The sequence below is a fragment of the Rhea americana genome, unplaced genomic scaffold (genome assembly GCF_003343005.1).
Source record: "Rhea americana isolate MKP2758 unplaced genomic scaffold, rheAme1 scaffold_70, whole genome shotgun sequence".
Lineage (NCBI taxonomy): Eukaryota > Metazoa > Chordata > Aves > Rheiformes > Rheidae > Rhea > Rhea americana.
Window position 1 is genome coordinate 1,757,819 of NW_028186868.1, and position 18,296 is coordinate 1,776,114.

Sequence of the window (18,296 nt, forward strand, 5' to 3'; positions counted from 1 at the left end):
GAGAGAAGGAAGCTTCAAACTGCCCCTGGCCAGCCTATCATGGTAGTACCGATTAGCTGATGGATAAATGCTGTCCTCTGTAATCAGACATTGTATGCCCCCTAAGCATAATCCCCAGGGCAACAACTCCATCTCCAGCGTGGAAAAATGTATCAAGACACTTACAGAAACCAGAGCCTTTCCCTGTGCTGGCACAGGAAGTTCCATGACTGCTGGCAGCAGAAAAAGGTGGTCTGTGTTCTACAATGTGAGGACACCTCTCCTAAGGTTTCTGTCAGCCTTAGAGATCAAAGTGGCTGCCAAGAGAGGTGGGCTGCCTAAAGTATGGCACCTTTGCCCCAAACCAAGCAGCTCATTATGAGCAGAACACTGTCAATCCTTCTGTACCAAAGAGCTGAGGCAACCTACCACAGGATGGATAGGTGTGCTGAGTCACACCACAGAGAGCTCCTGTCACAGGCCTTCACTCAGACACCTGACAAAGCTGGCAGAGGTATCCACAGATGACTGGTAGCCTGCAGAAGACAGCTAGCTCAATTTGCTTCTATGCTATAAAGCATAGAAGTTTGGAGCAAACCAAACTAGCATGTATATAGTGCAAGCAGGCAGGAAGTAGGACCCCAGGAACAAACTGATGCAAGTTTAATAGCAGTTTAAATCTGCATATATAAAGGATTTTAATATACGTAAATGTGTTAAAATCATTCTTTCCTGTCAGGAAAGAAAAAGGAATATGCTGTCCAAACAATTACACCATCTCATTAACAAAAACATCCTCACAATTAGTACTGTATGTATATAAATAGAGGATTTTTAATTTAAAAAACAAAAAAAAAATGATGGTAAGTAGTCCACAACAACCAACCCTTTTCCCCAAGCCAAAGCAAATTTTATTTGCCTTTCTTCATTTTTGCAGTCTTCTCTTTCCGTTTCTTCACATGTTTGGGGATTTTGGTTTTTCTCTTCTCTCTTTGGGCTTCTTTAACCATCTTTTTTCTTTCCTACACAGAATTAAACACTAGTCATTTAAAGCCAGTGAGAACAAGAGATTTTGAGCAAGCTAACTTGATTAGTTATACCAACATTGTAACAGACAGGGAGTAAGGAGTAGGCAGCTTTGGCTTACATTTAACTGCTGCATTAAGTTAGTTAACACACCACATCAAATACGTTGTTAGCAAGAYGAAGGGGGGAGGAGCAAGAGGGGAGGGGAAAAGATTGGCAGGAGAAGGTGCTATGACACTGTAGTATACTATAATTTGTGAGTGTAGCGTCTTCCCTATCTGGCAACCAGAAAATGCAAAGTCAATATAATAGAGGAAAAAAAGCAAACAAACAAAAACAAAACCAAAAAGCCCACTCAATCATTCCTAATCAGTTCTTAAACCTACAGTTCAACATGTAAATTACCAAGCACCTCATCTTATTCACACAAAAAGTCCAAGTGAAAACCTATCCATAACAGTAAGAAGTAACCTAGACTTTCCTGCTTTGCATCTGAAAGACAGTAGCTACAGACAAAAATAAAATAAAATAAAAATAACGTGTTTAGCAGGGTGCTGCTTTAACAGGTTTGGAATCTGTTATCTCTTATCCTTTCTAAGGAGTGGGGTRAGGAATGACATCTAACAAGCAAACCCCCTCATCTTGAACCCTCATAATCTCAGCAAGTTTTACTCTTCTTTTCCATGGGGCTCTCACTCATGGGTGATATTCTGCAAAGGAGCCTGAACAAAACAGGGCACATCTATTAAGCAGTTTGGAAAAAGAAACCTGAAAAAGCACATAATCCCCTTAGCATATCTGCTAAGTCTCTTTCCCACAGCAAAGCTAGTCAGCCTTCACTAATGGTTCTGCAAAAGCCACTACAACTGTGGTATAAACATTGYTACCAGATTTCCAGTTTTACAGGTAAGTGGCCCCAGTTCCCTGAGCAAAAGGTTGGGGGGGAGGGTCATGACCACATCTGCTGACCAAAGCCTGAAAAAGTAGCCAGAGGTACTGAAGAGCTGCCTGCTCTTCATTAAGTTCTGCTTTGCATAGCTTCAGACTTCCCTTCACAGATTCTAACTTTGTCTCAGCTAGAGAGCTATGTTATATGTCCCTCTATACAAGAATACCATTAAAACAAACATCTATAATGAAATYTACTCTCTGCTCTCACTATCCACAACAGGAAGAGCCCATGGCTTGCTTCTATCAAGAAGTGACCTAAGAATCTAAGTTTGGATTTGTTCTGTCACATGGGCAGATGTTTAAAGATAAAAAATAAAAAAATAAAATTAAACAACAACAACAAAAAAAACCACATACACACAGAGTCTCTGGCCAGCCTACCTTTTTATCTATGCCAACTTCAGCAGGTTTATCTTTAGGATGCACATATTCTTTACAGTCTGAATCAGAGTCCTCTGAACTGCCATCATCATCAGAGCCTGTTTCTGATTCCTCTACCTTTTTTTCAAGAAGTGCAGGGATCTGCAAGATAGACCAATAGAGAATTTCTCTCTAATTCAAACTCAGTAACACAAAGGGGGAAAAAAAAAAACAGTATATGAACAGAATCTCCTACAAAGAAAGCCTTGAGCAAACTTCTGTCATCTCCTTTATCGCAGACAGTGAATTTCAAAAAAAAAGAATGAAAAGGAGGTTGAGCTAAACTAAAACTAAGAAATTTAGAATATACAGTATAGAACCTCTTATGCATAGCTTCATTAGCACTTCCAAACCCAMTGACACAGGGTAAACAGTAATTTGCTAACAAAGAGGAAAGTTAGTTTTTTAATTATATTCAGATCRTATCAAAACCTATTTAGGAGCACCCAAATAGGCTTTGGTAGAAACACAGGCATCTACACTGCAGAAGACACTTCCTCTTAAACCAGACTGATGATTGTGCCAAAGCCTGATCCCTTCCAATATTTATATTTTCATTTTAAAGTGGGTCTAGAGAACTGCTAGACAATGCAAGGTTTCAAAAYGGGGGGAGAGGGGGTCGGGAAAGAAGGAAAGGGATCCAAATATGGTTTCTGCTATGAGTAATCAACTTGAGATAAACTGCTATAGATTGATCTTTACCCTACTTACTGTGCAAYATGCTTTAAAGTACCTGATTGTGACATTTCTGTACATATAGCAAAACAAAGTCTTATGTCTTACACTGCAGGGTRGATCTTTGCACAGTAATTATAGCACAGATATCCTAAACATATCAAAACTTATAGTCATGTTACATTTCATATCAATTACATTTTCCACCATTTGAAAGCATCTTCCCTCTTCCTCCATACACTCCCTTAAAGAGGATGGTGACAACAAGGATGACCACTTCATCCTCAAGCAACACAGTATCATATTTGGTGACAGGAAAGCGATTCATATTTGGATACACTATGATGCCAGATCTATTCCCACATGGGCAGGACCCAAGCAAACAGAAACAGTCATTTTGCAATCAACAGGTTTCTTCCACGGCATCAGCAGCAAGATGAGGCATTCTCTGCACTCATAAGCATTTAAAGTCATTAARAAGAAGGATAGCAAAAGGTCCTCTCACCTTCTGAACACCAGACAAATCCTTCTTCAATCCTGTCACAGTCTGATAGAGTATCTACATCCAGGGACAGAGAAATAAAATTGTTATCAAAATATGACTCTACATCTAGTATCTAGAGCAAACGAGTATCTCAAAAGAGAGTGACATAAGCATTAGTACTAACCAGACAAATTTAAGTACAACAGTAGTGAACTTTTAGTAAGAAGAATTCATACTYTCTCCCCCTCATTTGCAGTGCTTCAGGATGTCTACTCACGTTATCCTGCTGAGCATTCAATGCCATATCCTCCTCTTTCAATTTCATCATTATATCCACATCTCTTTCATAGTTTTTAACTTCAGTCAAAGTTCGAGGTATGTAAGCCTTCTTAAATACCTAAGAGAKTGAACAGAAATGAGCAGATTTACCAATTTACAGACAGTTTTATGATGTTCTTTCTTCCTATTTATGCATCTTTAGGAGAATAATCTTGAGGGATTTTATGACTCTGAGAAACTCAAGATGAGTAGGGTAGTAACCCATTACCATTTCCACTGAAGAATATCTTTTTTTTTTTTTCTTTTTTTCTGTAGTGGACTAACATGGAACTTGCACGTTCTTGATAGCTCATCCCTAAAAAGGTTTATTCGTTACTATGACCACCAGCAGCCCACTTATTTGTGGCCTTCTCCAATCCCTTCACTTTCTTCTTAACTGATTTGAGATTAAGGCTTTGTATTCCAAGGATTTTGTTCTTATGTTTTTATTGTGAGGCTTACAATGCCTTCAGGAGGCAACTCCATTAAAAATGCATTTTTTTTTTAACTTAATCTTCATACAAATAATCCCTGTCAATATACACTCCACCTCACAAAAGGTTCCTGCAGCAGTACAGTAAAGTATAACCTAACCACCAGCACCATCTTACTTCAGATTTGGAATGTAATCTTTTGAGATTGTACTCCAGCAAAATGAAGTCACTACCAGATCAGATGCATTTTTATTTTYTATGGAGTCCAGTAGTAGCAAATCAGTCTCGTCATCTGACCACACACACACTTTACAATCAAAATGACTAGACCAAGTGCTGTGCAATCAAAGACCCCACCTCCAAAGAGCATGAATTTAATAAGTCGCACTCTTTAGTGAGTAAGTGCCACAATTAGCCTGAGGTCACATGAAAAGTCTATGAAAGCAGGAAACTCAACTCAGATGGTAGTAAACCATCTCTCTCACAGGAGAATGCTTTTTTATAAGCAAAGGCTCTGTTTCTGAGAATAATTTGTTTGCAAAGGTGGGAATGTAACAAAACAGTAACCTCTGGCCCTATACTTCAGTGGAATTTCTATTCTCAGGAACTCTTAGGAAATAAAAAGTCTTYTCTTGGCCAAGCTTGAGCCAGAAGCAATAAGTAAAACCCACAGATCTCCAAGAGCAAAAGAAAAGTCTTTAAAAAAWATAGTAATAATAAGAAAAAACAAGCAGTGTTGACTCCAACAATAAATGCCTGGTGAACTAACATGAGTACTTTCCCACTGATAAAAATTCTATTCAAGACAAAATATTTTTAAACTTTTCTGGAACAGAAACATAAGATTAGAAATCAAATGAAGCTTTCCAKAAAGTTAGCAATTTTCAGTAAAGCAAACAGATTTGTGATGGTTTCTCCTGCACGTAAAAGCAAAGACAACAAATAAGAAGTAGAAGAACTAAATTAGACTGGGATGACAGCCAGATGGGCAATTTGGTCTATGCACACATCTGACTATCCCCAAGAATTTTCCTGTTGCTGTGTTATTGGTGCAATTATATTGGCACAATCAGATCTGTTARCTTATCCTGAACTGGAAGATATCTCAAGCCACAAGGTTTACAAAGCCACAAGGTTTACGAAGTGGAGTGTCTGCCTTCCAATTTCTGATCACTGTCACTTAAGCTTTTACACACTGCATCTCTCAATACTTTGTTTCATCAAGTAGTTCAAGAATATATCAGTATCATAAACATAACGTTCTGTTTATCAGCTGTAAAYTCTTCCAAATTAAAGAATAATTGTTTAGAAGAGGTAAGATTTAATATTAATTTCTTAGCAAGAACAAAAAATCCTCACTTACTTCCTCATCCACTTTATCTTGACTGGACCTTTCCTCCTCTGTTCTTTTGGATGCTATTTCCATTGCCTAAAGAAATATGAAACAATATAATGTTATCATGCTACAGAATCACATCATTTAATCCAACCAACCATTCACATCTGTATTTCTCCCTGTATTCTACTTGTATCACAGAATCACAGAATGGTTGAGGTTGGAAGAGACCTCTGGAGATCATCTAGTCCAACCTCCGTCCTCAAGCAAGGTCTCCTAGAGCATGCTGTATAGGATTGYATCCAGGCAGGTTTTGAATATCTCCAGAGAAGGAGACTCCACAACCCCTCTGGGCAAACTCTTCCACTGCTCTGTCACTCTCATAGTAAAGATTCTTTCCTCATATTCAAGTGGAACTTCCTGGGTTTCTGTTCGTGCTTGTTGCCTCTTGTTCTGTTGCTGGGCACCACTGAAAAGAGTTCGGCCCCATTCTCTTGACACCCTTCCCTTAAGATATTTGCATACATTGATAAGATCCCTCGTCAGTCTTGTCTTCTCCAGGCTAAACRGGCCCAGCTCTCTCATAAGGGAGATGTTACTGTCCCTTAATCATCTTCGTAGCCCTATGCTGAACTCTCTCTGGTAGCTCCATGTCTCTCATCACTCAAAACACAACAGCTTTCCTCAYAGCAATACCTTGAGCGACACCTAACGGTAYCCAGCATTTCTGCAAAGCACATTCACTCATGACTGCAGATTTGCCTTTTTAATACTGGAAGAACACACTCCCTCATCTTCCAGACCAAATTATGCAGGCCCAGCATGACTACAGGAAATAACAGCACAGCAAATATAGCAAGCAGTGCCCCAGTACTGGACTTTGTTTTTCTCATTATCATACACGTTGAGTAAACCAGGGGAGCACAAGTGAGGGGAACTCTGCAGCACAGCTCTGCTGCGCTCAGTCTCCAGTTATGACAGAGGTACACAACATCTGAAAATACCCATGCCATACTGGTATTTGGACAACATTCAGCCTCTGCCTCATGGTCTCAGCCAGGATTGGCCGTATACATCATATATCCACTCTTGGCCTGGTTTACATGGCTTAGATTTAGCTCCTCCATGTTTCTGTTGCTTCAATTAGAAGAGCTGTTTTTCCATCTAACTAGAAGCAAAGGAATGGCACCTAGAAAAGAAGTTACATCTTCCTCCTCCTGAAATTAGTATGTCTCACCAGCCACTACATTTGGTTAGCAAAACTGTGTTCCTTAGAATAATATTGCCTTGAGTCATTCCTTTCCTTTCCTAATTCTCCCTGCTTAAGTCTGCATTCTTAATTCCTTTCTCTATATAAATATGGTTATGCTATAATGATGCATATGGAAAAGATCCACATATGTTTGATGTACTGGCAGACCAACACCAGGTACCAGCTCACTTCAAGAGCAGGCTGTAGACTAAGTGAGATGCGAGTTTGAACTAGATACGATTATTTTATTCAAACTTTTTTAGACAAGCAATAAGGCCTTGAGGTCTTACCTTAGAGAGATAATCATCCAGGTTCTCATTCGTAATAGAAGGATCAGTAATGAACTCAAACAGCTCCCTCACAGTCATCACTGCAACATTGTGCTTCTGGAAAAAATCTAACAGGAATTAAAGACAAAAATCAAAAGTCATTGTATGACACATGCAACTGTCATGTTAACATGACAGTTATAGCAAAATAATTGCCCTGAGGGCTCACAGAAGTCTCAGCTGCACATATTGCATCCTACTGGGTTTGCTAGTCAAAGCACTCTTGGCCATCCAAAATAAAACTTTTAGCTGCAACAAATCTAGGAGAAACTGGTTAAACATCAAAGCCAAATCAACTTCAGCTGGAGTCAGACTGAATGGGGCTGAGTTCAGGAAGGAAGGAGTAGTTTAGGACTGGTACAGTATTTGCAGTGACCAAGATTAAAAACACGACTATTTCAAAGAATAAGTTCTGTAGACGTCCAATTATTGTCAGAGAATATGGGACATATCCAGAGAAACACTGTGCAGCCTAATTATGATCCACTTTAGTATGAAGACATATGGCGCACAGTAACATACTAGCATTTTCTCCATTATGTTTTTTTTTTTTTTTTGTCAAATATAATTAAATTTTGAGGTTGTACTTCTGGAGAGAACACAAAGCTACACATTTCTCACAGTCTCTAGAATTACACAGAAAAAAAAAAATGTAGTGGGGGAAAAAGTGGGAAAAGAAAAAAAATCCTCAAACCACCCTCACTAGGGCACCAAACATTTAGGGAGAGCAAGCCAAAATAGATGACAAAACAAAATAAAAAGATGCAATTATCTGATCCAGAAGAAATTAACCACAAATTCATGAAGARAAAAGGAATAAAAAACAACTTGCATACTGGTATCAACACACACACAGAACCAAAATGTAAAGCAGATCTGTTCCACAGATTTTTTTCAAGTATCTTTTAAAATAAGAAAAAAATCATATGGAAAAGAAAGGGCTTGGGGTAGGGGGAAGCAGTTTGCAGCAACATACTTGCCCTCTGAGAGGAACAGAGCCTAGCAGAAGACATATCTGTTACACATATTCCCACATACTCCATGAAGACTAAATCTTTAAGAAMAAATGTATTATAAAGGTACATTGTGGACAGGCTGGAGAGTTGGGTGGAGAGGAACCTCATGAGGTGCAACAAGGGCAAGTGCAGAGTCCTGCACCTAGRCAGAAATAACCCCAGGCACCAGTACAAGCTGGGGGCCTGACCTTCTGGAGAGCAGCTCTGCAGAGAAGAACCTGGGAGTGCTGGTGGATGACAGATTGACTATGAGCCAGCAATGTGCCCTTGTGGCCAGGAAGGCCAACGGTATCCTGCGGTGCATTGGGAAGAGTGTTGCCAGCAGGTGGAGGGAGGTGATCCTGCCCCTCGACTCAGATGAGGCCTCACCAGGGCTTGAGTACTGCATCCAGTTCTGGGCTCCCAAGGACAAGAGAGACATGGAGCTACTGGAGAGAGTCCAGTGTAGGGCTACAAAGATGATCAGAGGGCTGGAGCATCTGCCCTATGAGGAACGGCTGTAAGAGCTGGGCCTCTTCAGCCTGGGGAAGAGAAGACTGAGGGGGGATCTCATCAATGTGTACAAGTACCTGAAGGGAGGGTGTCAAGGGGATGGGGACAAACTCTTTCCAGTTGTCCCGTGTGACAGGACAAGAGGCAATGGGCAGAAATTGAAGCACAGGAAGTTCCGCCTGACTGTGAGTGGGAATTTCTTCACCGTGAGAGTGACGGAGCACTGGAACAGGTTSCCCAGAGAGGTTGTGGAGTCTCCTTCTCTGGAGATCTTCAMGGCCYGCCTGGATGCAACCCTGTCTAACATGCTCTAGGTGACCCTGCTGAGCGGGGAGGTTGGACTAGCTGATCTCCAGAGGTCCCTTCCAACCTTACTAATTCTATGATTTCTATGATTGTTAATCAGAATACTATGGTAAGTGATGTTTCTCTAATAAGTTAGAGACTGTTTTGATCKTCTAAGCTGAGCTGGACTAGTGCAGGGAACTTTATAATACATAGCAACTTGCCAGTTSAGGAATTCCAGCTACGAGTTCCAGTTACAGAAGGAAATGGATCAGTATGTCTGCATATTCCTTAAAATAGGGGCAGCTAAGACGAGCATGGGCGCTGCTGCAGGCTAGGACTCTGATCCTTGCTTTCTATTGCAAATATGGAATTCATCCATGTGACTCACTTTGGCCAAATAGTTTCTAGTAAAATAGACTAAACAGTCTTCTGAACTCAGCGCAGCTTGCAGTTCCCTGAGAAAGCCATGAGAACCTAGGAAAGGGAACATTCTGATTAAAGTTGGACAACTTTGACAGTCAAGAATCATAGCTGAAAGAACATAAGGAAGAACACAGTTCACCTTCCTAAACAAACCATCAAAACCAGAGCTGAAGTGCAGCCCACACACCGTTAACATTGGCACAATCCTTTCGCAGGAACTCCAACGCATGTGGGTGGTCATGTTCCACTGCTTGAGACACATCAATGATGTACACTTCCCCACTGTGGTACCTGTAAACAGACACACAAAACTGCACTGATTCCACAGGACTGCTACATGGAAGATAAAGGACGCRCTTAAGTAGTGTTCTACAAACTTAAGAATCAGCAGACAAATCTAACATTTTTGCAGCATGTATCTCACATGCTCGGGCCAGAAGTGAGTTTTTGGTGTTTTAGTTGTTGCTTTTTGTCAATCCCTTCCCTCCTCCACACAGGCTGTATTAGTAAACTTCAAAGGAACACAAAAAGCAGTGATGGATGCAGGGGAAGGGAAGAGAGGAGGAGGAAGAAAAAGAAGTCTGTATATGCATGTGTGTATATTTTATTTATTATATATATATATATATATATATATATACACACACATACACATACATACACACACACACCCCTTGCTGATTTTTTCATTAGTTGATGGGGGGGTTATAGAGATTTCAAATCTAGGTTAAGAGCTACACAATTAAGTGATAAAATTGAAAGTACAGTCTTGAAAAAGTCTCCCCTCACCCCAAAGATAGATTAGTACTTTGAACGTACGCATAGAAGCTGCCCAAACATATACTTTAGATGTTACAATTCAGAGCAAAGTTTTAAAACGTACAGCATATTAAATTCACTGAGATCTGCATGAACAAGTCTGGCATCTTGATACATTCTTCTCATGTACTGGATGATTTGCAGGTACAGCTCCCGGACTTTTGAGTCAGATAACTGAGCATTCTTCAGCAGAGGAGCAGGCCTTGAAATTACCACACAAATAAGACAAATAAGACAAAATGAGTATTTTTTCCRTCCTATCTGGCGTACATGCTTTAACGGCAGTTTCTGACCTTTCTGCTCACTAAGTGGAAAGCCCACTCTGGCTGACTTGAGCGAAGTGCACAGAATCAGYCTGTCAGGCAGCAAAACTTGATATATGCTTGCCATAGATACTAGGAGCTCTGTTTCCAACATAAGCCAAGACAYTGGACCATGCTACATTAATGTTTGTACTACAGAATGTAGAGTTATCTTCCCATATTCCTAGCAAGCCTTTCCATCTATAATCTCTGATTAAACTATTTCAGGGATTCATTTTGAATATAGCTGTGGATTCAGAGTCAGGCCAACTGCCTGCAGCAGTAGTTGACACAAATCTGGGTATTCTGTAAGTCACACACACATGTAAGAATAATATGCTAATTTTACAGGCCTAAAGTAATACTAGGTAAATTCACAGGGTTGGTTTGTTTATTAAAAATAAAAAGAATCATTTTGATTTTCTAAGGATACTTACATATCACCTTTACCAATAAAGCCCATGACAAGCACATGACTTCTTAGCATAACTGGCTCTGGGCAAGGTATCTGGGCTGTATTCAACCTGTAACACACACACACACACACCACAAAAAAAAAAAAAAAAAAAAAAGCACTCTATTTGCATTGCAGTAGTGCCTACAGGAGCTCTTTTGCCTTAACACCATATAGAGTTAAGAGCTTTTACACAGGATATCCATGCTTGTGAAGAACAACTAGGAAATGAACGTGAGAAAACCACAGCTATCCTGCTCCGACCCCTCTCTAAACATTCCTATTTCAGACAAAGAATGCGTATATAGTGTAGGTTAACCCTAGCTTAACCTTTATCACACAGAAATACACAATGTGCTGCTACTCAGCAGCAGCTATTTCTGGCTTTTCTCCGCTTTTCAGTCAAGTCAGATAGAGCTCAGATGTTGAAGAACTTAACAGCACGAASAGCCAGACAAAGGAATATCTTTATTCCTCTTCTCTTTCCCCCAACCCTCCTCCTCCCTTCCACAGGTAAGTTTAAGACATTCTCTGGAATACTGGAATACCCCAGAGATCAAAAAGTGCAATAGGAGCCTACCAATAGAAGGATATCTCCTAGAAACATAAGTTTTAGTTACAGGAAGGAGTTTCAGTTCACAGGCTGAAAAAATAAAAATGGAAGAATCACCTTATCAAATTCCTCATTTCTTTTTCAGCCCATGTCTTCACCATTTTTCTTGGGTTGCCTTTGCAATATCCATGACGAAATCTTTAAAAATAGATAAATAAATAAATCTCAGCATATGCAGTATTAGCAATGATTATTTTAACATCATGCAAGCAATCCCACTCTCCATTAAAATTAGGTAGAACTTCAACTCACCTGAATTCACCACTCACATACTTATCCCGATCTTTAAACATAAGAATAGAGGTTTTGTAAATCTTTATTGCTCTGTTTTCTCCATTTGCAGTACTGGCATGATACACATTAGCCTATTAGATTATAAAGGGAAGAAATGACATTTGAAGGAAGTTCTTTACAGTAACAGATAAAGTGTTCTTTCTTCAGATGYTTTTTAGGATGTCAGATAGAGAAGATAAACTTTTTCACTTTAGCCCTTATGTGGYACTCAGCTGAATTAGTGCAACTGCACAAAGCGAGAGCTGCTTCTACATGCAGCAGCTTACAAGAAGTGTTTAAGACAGGGGAGGGGTGTTACAGCACAAAAGAGAACTCCACGTCATGCACATTTTGAGACTGAAACAAGCTCTTGTGTGAAGGATTAATCTGAGACCTGCGCACTGTTTAAGCCCTAAAACATGGACCAAATGCCTCATGCTAACACCACCATACAGCATGGAATTATGCCTTAAATCAGCATCCAAGGACACAAAATAAAGTCAGATCGGCCTAGAGACTACGCAATCTAAAACTAACTTATTTACTGTGGAAAACTGTGGGTTGGTTTTAATTACCAATAATAGTACTTCATAGTAACAGTACACAGTACAACACGTTAACTTTGTAAAGGTAACAAACGTTTAGTAGTATTTTAAACACCTAAACAAAATGCCRCTCAGGCATTCCCATCTCTGCAGAGATGTGGAGTGGGTGTGATCTGCATGCAAGAGAACTGTCTTGATGAAGAAAAGGTTACCTGGGTTTGTTTGTTTTTCAGTCATTGTTTTATATTATGCATACACATAGTCTTTCAAAAGATTTCAGTTATGGCACAGAAATAATGAGAAATCTAATTTAAGTTAACATTTAAGTGTTATCAGAAATTCTTCATAGCTGTGAAAAACAGCTTCCTTTAACGTAAGTTGCATTTTATCCTAAGATAACTTCGTACAAATCAAATAACACAAAAAAAGTAATATTAAAACCAAGCATTTCAATGTATCTTCTGAACACCATAAGCACCTACCTAGCTTGCTGTGAAAAAGACTGTCACGTGAATTATAATGAAACTTACTTCTTTCCCTGTGCTGATGCAGCCATTGATTTCCGATATGACACCTCTAGTTAGCATCTTGAACAGAATCATTCGAGTCCTTGGATCCAAAACCTCAAGGTTAATACAGAAAAGATAACATAGTTGTTCTCTTTTGAAGAGGGCRAAATTTACTCCTATAGCCTATTCTTAGGACTGCATTAAAGGGCCTACAGCATCAGACTATTTTTAAGAATCAAATGATAATTCAGATAGTAGCTACTCAGGATTCTGCCATGATTCTAGAATACTGCCTTACTTTTTCTTTCAAGATTTTTCTAAGTGAGCATACATCAATTTTAGAGCTAGCCAAAGGATATAAGAGAATGATTTCCCATCCACAATTGCATTATATGTGTTAAAGACAGAGTTACGATAACTGAAATAGAGCTGCCATGTGGCCCTGGGCCAACAATAGTTCATTCTTACTTAAAGGAAAAGATAATGAAACAAAAAAAACCCCAAACTCTCAAGCCAAAAAACTAAAAAGGCAAACCCAGAACTTTTCATTGTTTCTTGGAGTTTGATGAAAGCTTAAAAACAKAATTCAAGTTTCTTTATGATACCAAAGGAAAGACAATTCCAAGGTGAAACTCTGTTCCTAAGAGTAGCTCCAGRGTTTTATTACCAGCTCCAAAATTCCAAATTATTGGTTCCAGTCAGAAGAGAAATATTTGATACAATAAGGACTTACCTGTTCTACTGTTGCTCTGTCTGACTTATCCTTGACTCGATATCTAGCAGAAGTGAAAAATAAAATTATAAAATCCTACACATGAAATCAGTACATTGACAGAATAAAGTATGACATTCTACTTCAAAGAGAAGATAACAACCTCAGAAAATAATACTTTCAGTCCATACAAAAGCAAACATTTTTTCCTGCAGGAAGGAAAATCCAACATCAGTGCTGTTCACTATTACAAATACCTTCTTTTCTTGCCTCCAATGAAATATGCTCACTCATGAGAAAATGGTATCTGTCTTAACAAGTTATGTCTATAAGCTGCTGGCTTAAAAAAGAAACACACCCACTCTTTTCCTCACCAAAACTTCAGGAGGAACCTTCATAAGGTTTCCAGTATTTTTTTCTAACCCAATTGCTCGAGAACCTCTGCTTAGAAAAGGAGTAGAGAAAAATAGCCTTTTGCTACTATAGCAACACTGGTAACTTCTGCATTACTACATCAATAGTGATTAGATTTGCTACCAACTGCAGCAACAGGACGATCAAAACTTGGCAATGATTCAGGTAACAAATGCAGAAAACAAAGTTTTAAATCCAGAATGCAAACTACATATACTATATTTACAGATTCTTTTCTTAATAAATTTATTCAAAACTCTGGATCAAACTAGGAAATAAGAACTCTTCTGGGTTCAAACTRGGTCAATGAAAATAGCATCTTGCTTGTAACTCACAGGTCTGCTTCCTTTTGTCTAGATTTTTCTGTGACTCTGTTTATAACRGAGTCATCAAAATTCAGCTTATCTGAAAAAGACATAAGAAGAAATGAAAAAGCAAAAACCAGAGAAGTTTTCCACATTCAGAATTGCATTGGCAATTCTGCTGTCAGCCATTACACCCCAATGCAATGTTCAAACACACTTGGATCTCTCTGTAACAAACTGAAGTGGTATTTAAAGCACGTACCATAGAAACATCAGTTAACTTAGTTTTCAACTATCTGTCTATATTTCAAAGYAGGACTGTAATAACAACATAGACTACTGAGACAGTCCCAGACTTGGAGATGCAACGCCATCCAGAGATGATGAGAAAGAGACAGCCTCTTGGTTAACATCTTATTGTTCAATGTATCTGCCCTTTTCTTCCACAGTCTAATGTTGGTTTTCTAAACAGAAYAAGCAATAGTCTCTAGGATTGTCTCCCCACAATATATTTAAGATGGTGTTTGTTAATTGCTAAGCRTGTAAAAGCTGCTGTATTTGGTTATACATCCCAGGACTACTTTTTGGAGCCTTCATTTCAGAYCACCTTAGTTATGAAGGAAAATGCAAACTCTTTTTAATATCCTACCAAAAAAAAACCCAGCCACAGCTGCAAATAGCCCTGATAGGCTGAGCAAAACAGTTATTTCCATCAAATCATAAACATCACATTACACAGGCTAGAACAGCAGCTTCTCCACCCATGGCAGAGAGTCCACCCCTGTGAGACAATTGTTGCACAAGGTGCCACACTAACACTACAGGAAACTGTAATCAACCAGGAAAWTTAGCAGGTTTGAGAATGGCCAAAGACATTCCAGCAGAGAGATGATACCCTCCCATGAGCCAGGCAGCTTACTCCTACAGAGAAGCTAAGGAAGAAATATTTTGTGTGATCTGGAGACACCAAAGAAAAAAGAGCTCTCCAGCTCTGAAAGGAGAAGAAAAGGGAGTATGACAGCTGGTTAATGAAGACTAAATGCAACTTTAGCCATACAAGAGCTCTTTTTAATCTGCCTGGCAACAGTTAAATACCATTCCAGCAAGCTCTGACTTAAAGTAAGCAGAATTAGTTCGGGAAYACCACAGAACTGTATCTGTTATCATAAGACAACAATGCAATTATACTCACCTAAATTAATTTTATGTTCAAACTTCCTTAAAGCCTTGTCTGTAGGGGTAGACATTTTTCCAGAATTGCAACTAGGGGTCTGTCTATTTGCCTGAAACAAAAGATTTGTTAATATAACTTAGCCCTTGAAATAGAGACAGTATCATTGGAAAAGTCAGGTCAGATGCCTATGCCTAGAGTTTTATACATACAAAACCAGAGGGGATGAAGAAACAGATATGTTTTAGCATCACATTTCATTTAATCCCGGAGAAGAAAATGAGAGTGTCCCAGTGTAGTTATTTTTAATCAGGCAATCATCCTGCAAGTCCCTCATATTAACACTTCTTCTATCCCTAAAAGAAAGAGGAAGAGCAGAAAGAAGCAAGAAAAAAAATGGGAGAAAACTGAGAAGTAACACTGAGAAGACTTTCCAAGGCTGTTATCTTTTCTTACAGGCAGTCTTAATATCCACTTTCACCAACACTAGACAGCACAAACCCCYAATTAAAGGCAAGAATAAATCACCCAGGACAAGAACTGTGTTTCAGACAATGTGCCATGACCAGCACCACTCCACTTTACCTCAACTATTCTATTGTACTGATGTCAACAAGAAAAGGAACGGTTAACCTTAATCATCCAAGCTGAGGGTAAGAAGAATGCTAGTTTTCACACAGTATGTGCTTTTYAGTCTGCAGCAAACAAAATATTTCCAATCCAAYAGTGCTAGCTCTAAATTCATCTATTTCTAGCACCTCCCTCCATCTCCTATACATTCTTTCACCTCCTTCACTACTAGTCCAAAACACAACTTGTTTCATCCTTGGCATGACAAGCAGGTACTGTCTCAAAATTCAGTGGAAACAAAGGGAAAGGAACAAGAGGACCAATACTGAGAAAGAAGCAACAGCACTAAGATCAGAGTATGCAAAGAAAGAAAGGTTAAAAAAGCTTAAAAATAGAAGGACTGCAGAAACAAGGAGAATGCAGCAACAGGATTTGGGGCAAGAAAACTCAAGAGGAGGCCTGGCTACAATGCACCTACATACATCGCATGACAGAGGAAGACAAAGGAAAGACATCCACCTGAGGAGAAAGCTCCATTTGGATTTTTGCTCAGAATAATATTAACATTGAAAAAAGCCTCGGGGTCAGCCCCATTTGCTCTTGGTTAACCAAGATGCCCTCAAAATAGCCTTCAACTTACCTGTGGATTGCATCCAGCAGCAGCATTGTGGCGCTTCATGAGTCTTCCCATCTCATCATCCCAGTCCCAGTCTTCATCCTCATCTTCCTCATCATCATRATCATCTTCCTCAGTGTTATCCTTTTCACACAAGCATGACTGGCAGTTCTCAGATATTTTACCGACTTCAGCTGTTTCTGTGTCCTGAGTAAGCTCACTGCAAACAAATACAGACATTTTTATAACTACAGTCACCACAGTCATCAAGATATTTGCCATTTCATCTGTCTTTATACAGGTATATATGAGCATGTCACTGTCTTTAAAGACTAGGCTACACTTAAATTATGTTATTCGCTGCTTCARTGCCACCTTCTAACTTGTTCTGTTTAAAAACATTGAGATCCCTCTGTGACTCCAGGCAGAATGAACAGATCATGCCAGATGATACACCAGTCAGCTCCTTCATCAAAGCCAAACCACTCTGCTGCTGCCACAGCACAGACTACAGCAGATTTCTACATGACAAGACTTTACAGCAGCTCTCACTGGTGGCAAAAGATAGGTCTGCTTCTTTTTTTTCATATTGATTGTGTTGGTAGCCTGGAGTTACTAAYGGACTACAAAAGAATTTGTAGGTGAAATCTGACTTACTAGCGCTTTTGATTTCTTCAGACTATCTTGTTTTCTGCCAAAACAAGCATGCCTCTGAGCAGATTCTCTGCAGGTATTTAATACTTATTTAAGTGGTAAAATAGAAAAATAACAGCCTGAAYAAACAGGTCAAGACCATTCCTTACTCAATCCTCTGCTTCCTGCTAAACATAAAAAGCTTTAAGTTCAACAGACAGTGCATTCTAGTTCCCAAATATACCTTGTCTTAACTAAATTCTCTTATATGGTTTCAGATGCTTAGTTTCAGTCAACTAACTACAAGTTAACTCATCTAAATTACGCAAAGTTTGCAGTTCAGTCAGTCCACTTTAGTGTTGAAACAGAACTCAAACAATATTAAGAGTGAGAGAGCAAATTTTTCCTCCTTCACACAAAGTTTTAACTAAGGTAGCATCTCTGTCCCTTCCCGCAGCCCACCTTCCCCAGCAACGACCCAAACTGAGACCGCTATCGAGGGCTTCTCRTCTCACAGCTCGCTCCTTTTTTGCCACATTTTCTTGACAAGCGACTGCGAGGGAAAAGAAACGGCAGCAGCACGGTCAGAGTAGTCAGGCCGAGGCCGGAGCCGGCACCATGCCCAAACGGAGCGAGCCGCCCAGGCCTGCGCGCCTCGCCTCAGCCTGGGGCCACCGTGCGCCCCCTCCCAAMCCGCGCACCTCCATTTCCCCACCGCCGCCCTGCCTCTCACCCGTCCGAGCACTCGGCATCATCAAACTGCCCCGGGACGGCCCGGCTCATCGCCGCCGCCCGGTAGTCCATGGCGGCGGGGCGGCAGAGCCTCGCGGCCGCCGTACCGCCCCCGCGGAGAGCGACGCGTGACGCAACCTGCGCGCGCGCATCATCACCGGCACCTCCCACTGCCCGAGCCGCCCCCTACGGCACGGGCAGTGGG

General features: G+C 40.0%; 1 protein-coding gene across 1 annotated transcript; it reads right to left on the reverse strand.

Annotated features, from left to right (window-relative positions):
• Positions 1–786: 786 nt before the first annotated feature.
• Positions 787–18,254, reverse strand: RIOK1 (RIO kinase 1). The gene is made up of 17 exons (XM_085321684.1): positions 18,093–18,254; positions 16,751–16,946; positions 15,562–15,652; positions 14,400–14,469; positions 13,672–13,714; positions 12,960–13,052; positions 11,864–11,976; positions 11,669–11,749; positions 10,982–11,068; positions 10,307–10,444; positions 9,611–9,714; positions 7,166–7,272; positions 5,651–5,716; positions 3,813–3,932; positions 3,557–3,610; positions 2,338–2,478; positions 787–1,001 (listed from the first exon to the last, which is right to left on the reverse strand). Exons 1-17 carry the CDS (start codon positions 18,161–18,163, stop codon positions 891–893), a joined length of 1,686 nt encoding a protein of 561 aa, XP_085177810.1. The 5' UTR covers positions 18,164–18,254; the 3' UTR covers positions 787–890.
• Between the last annotated feature and the right edge of the window lie 42 nt (positions 18,255–18,296).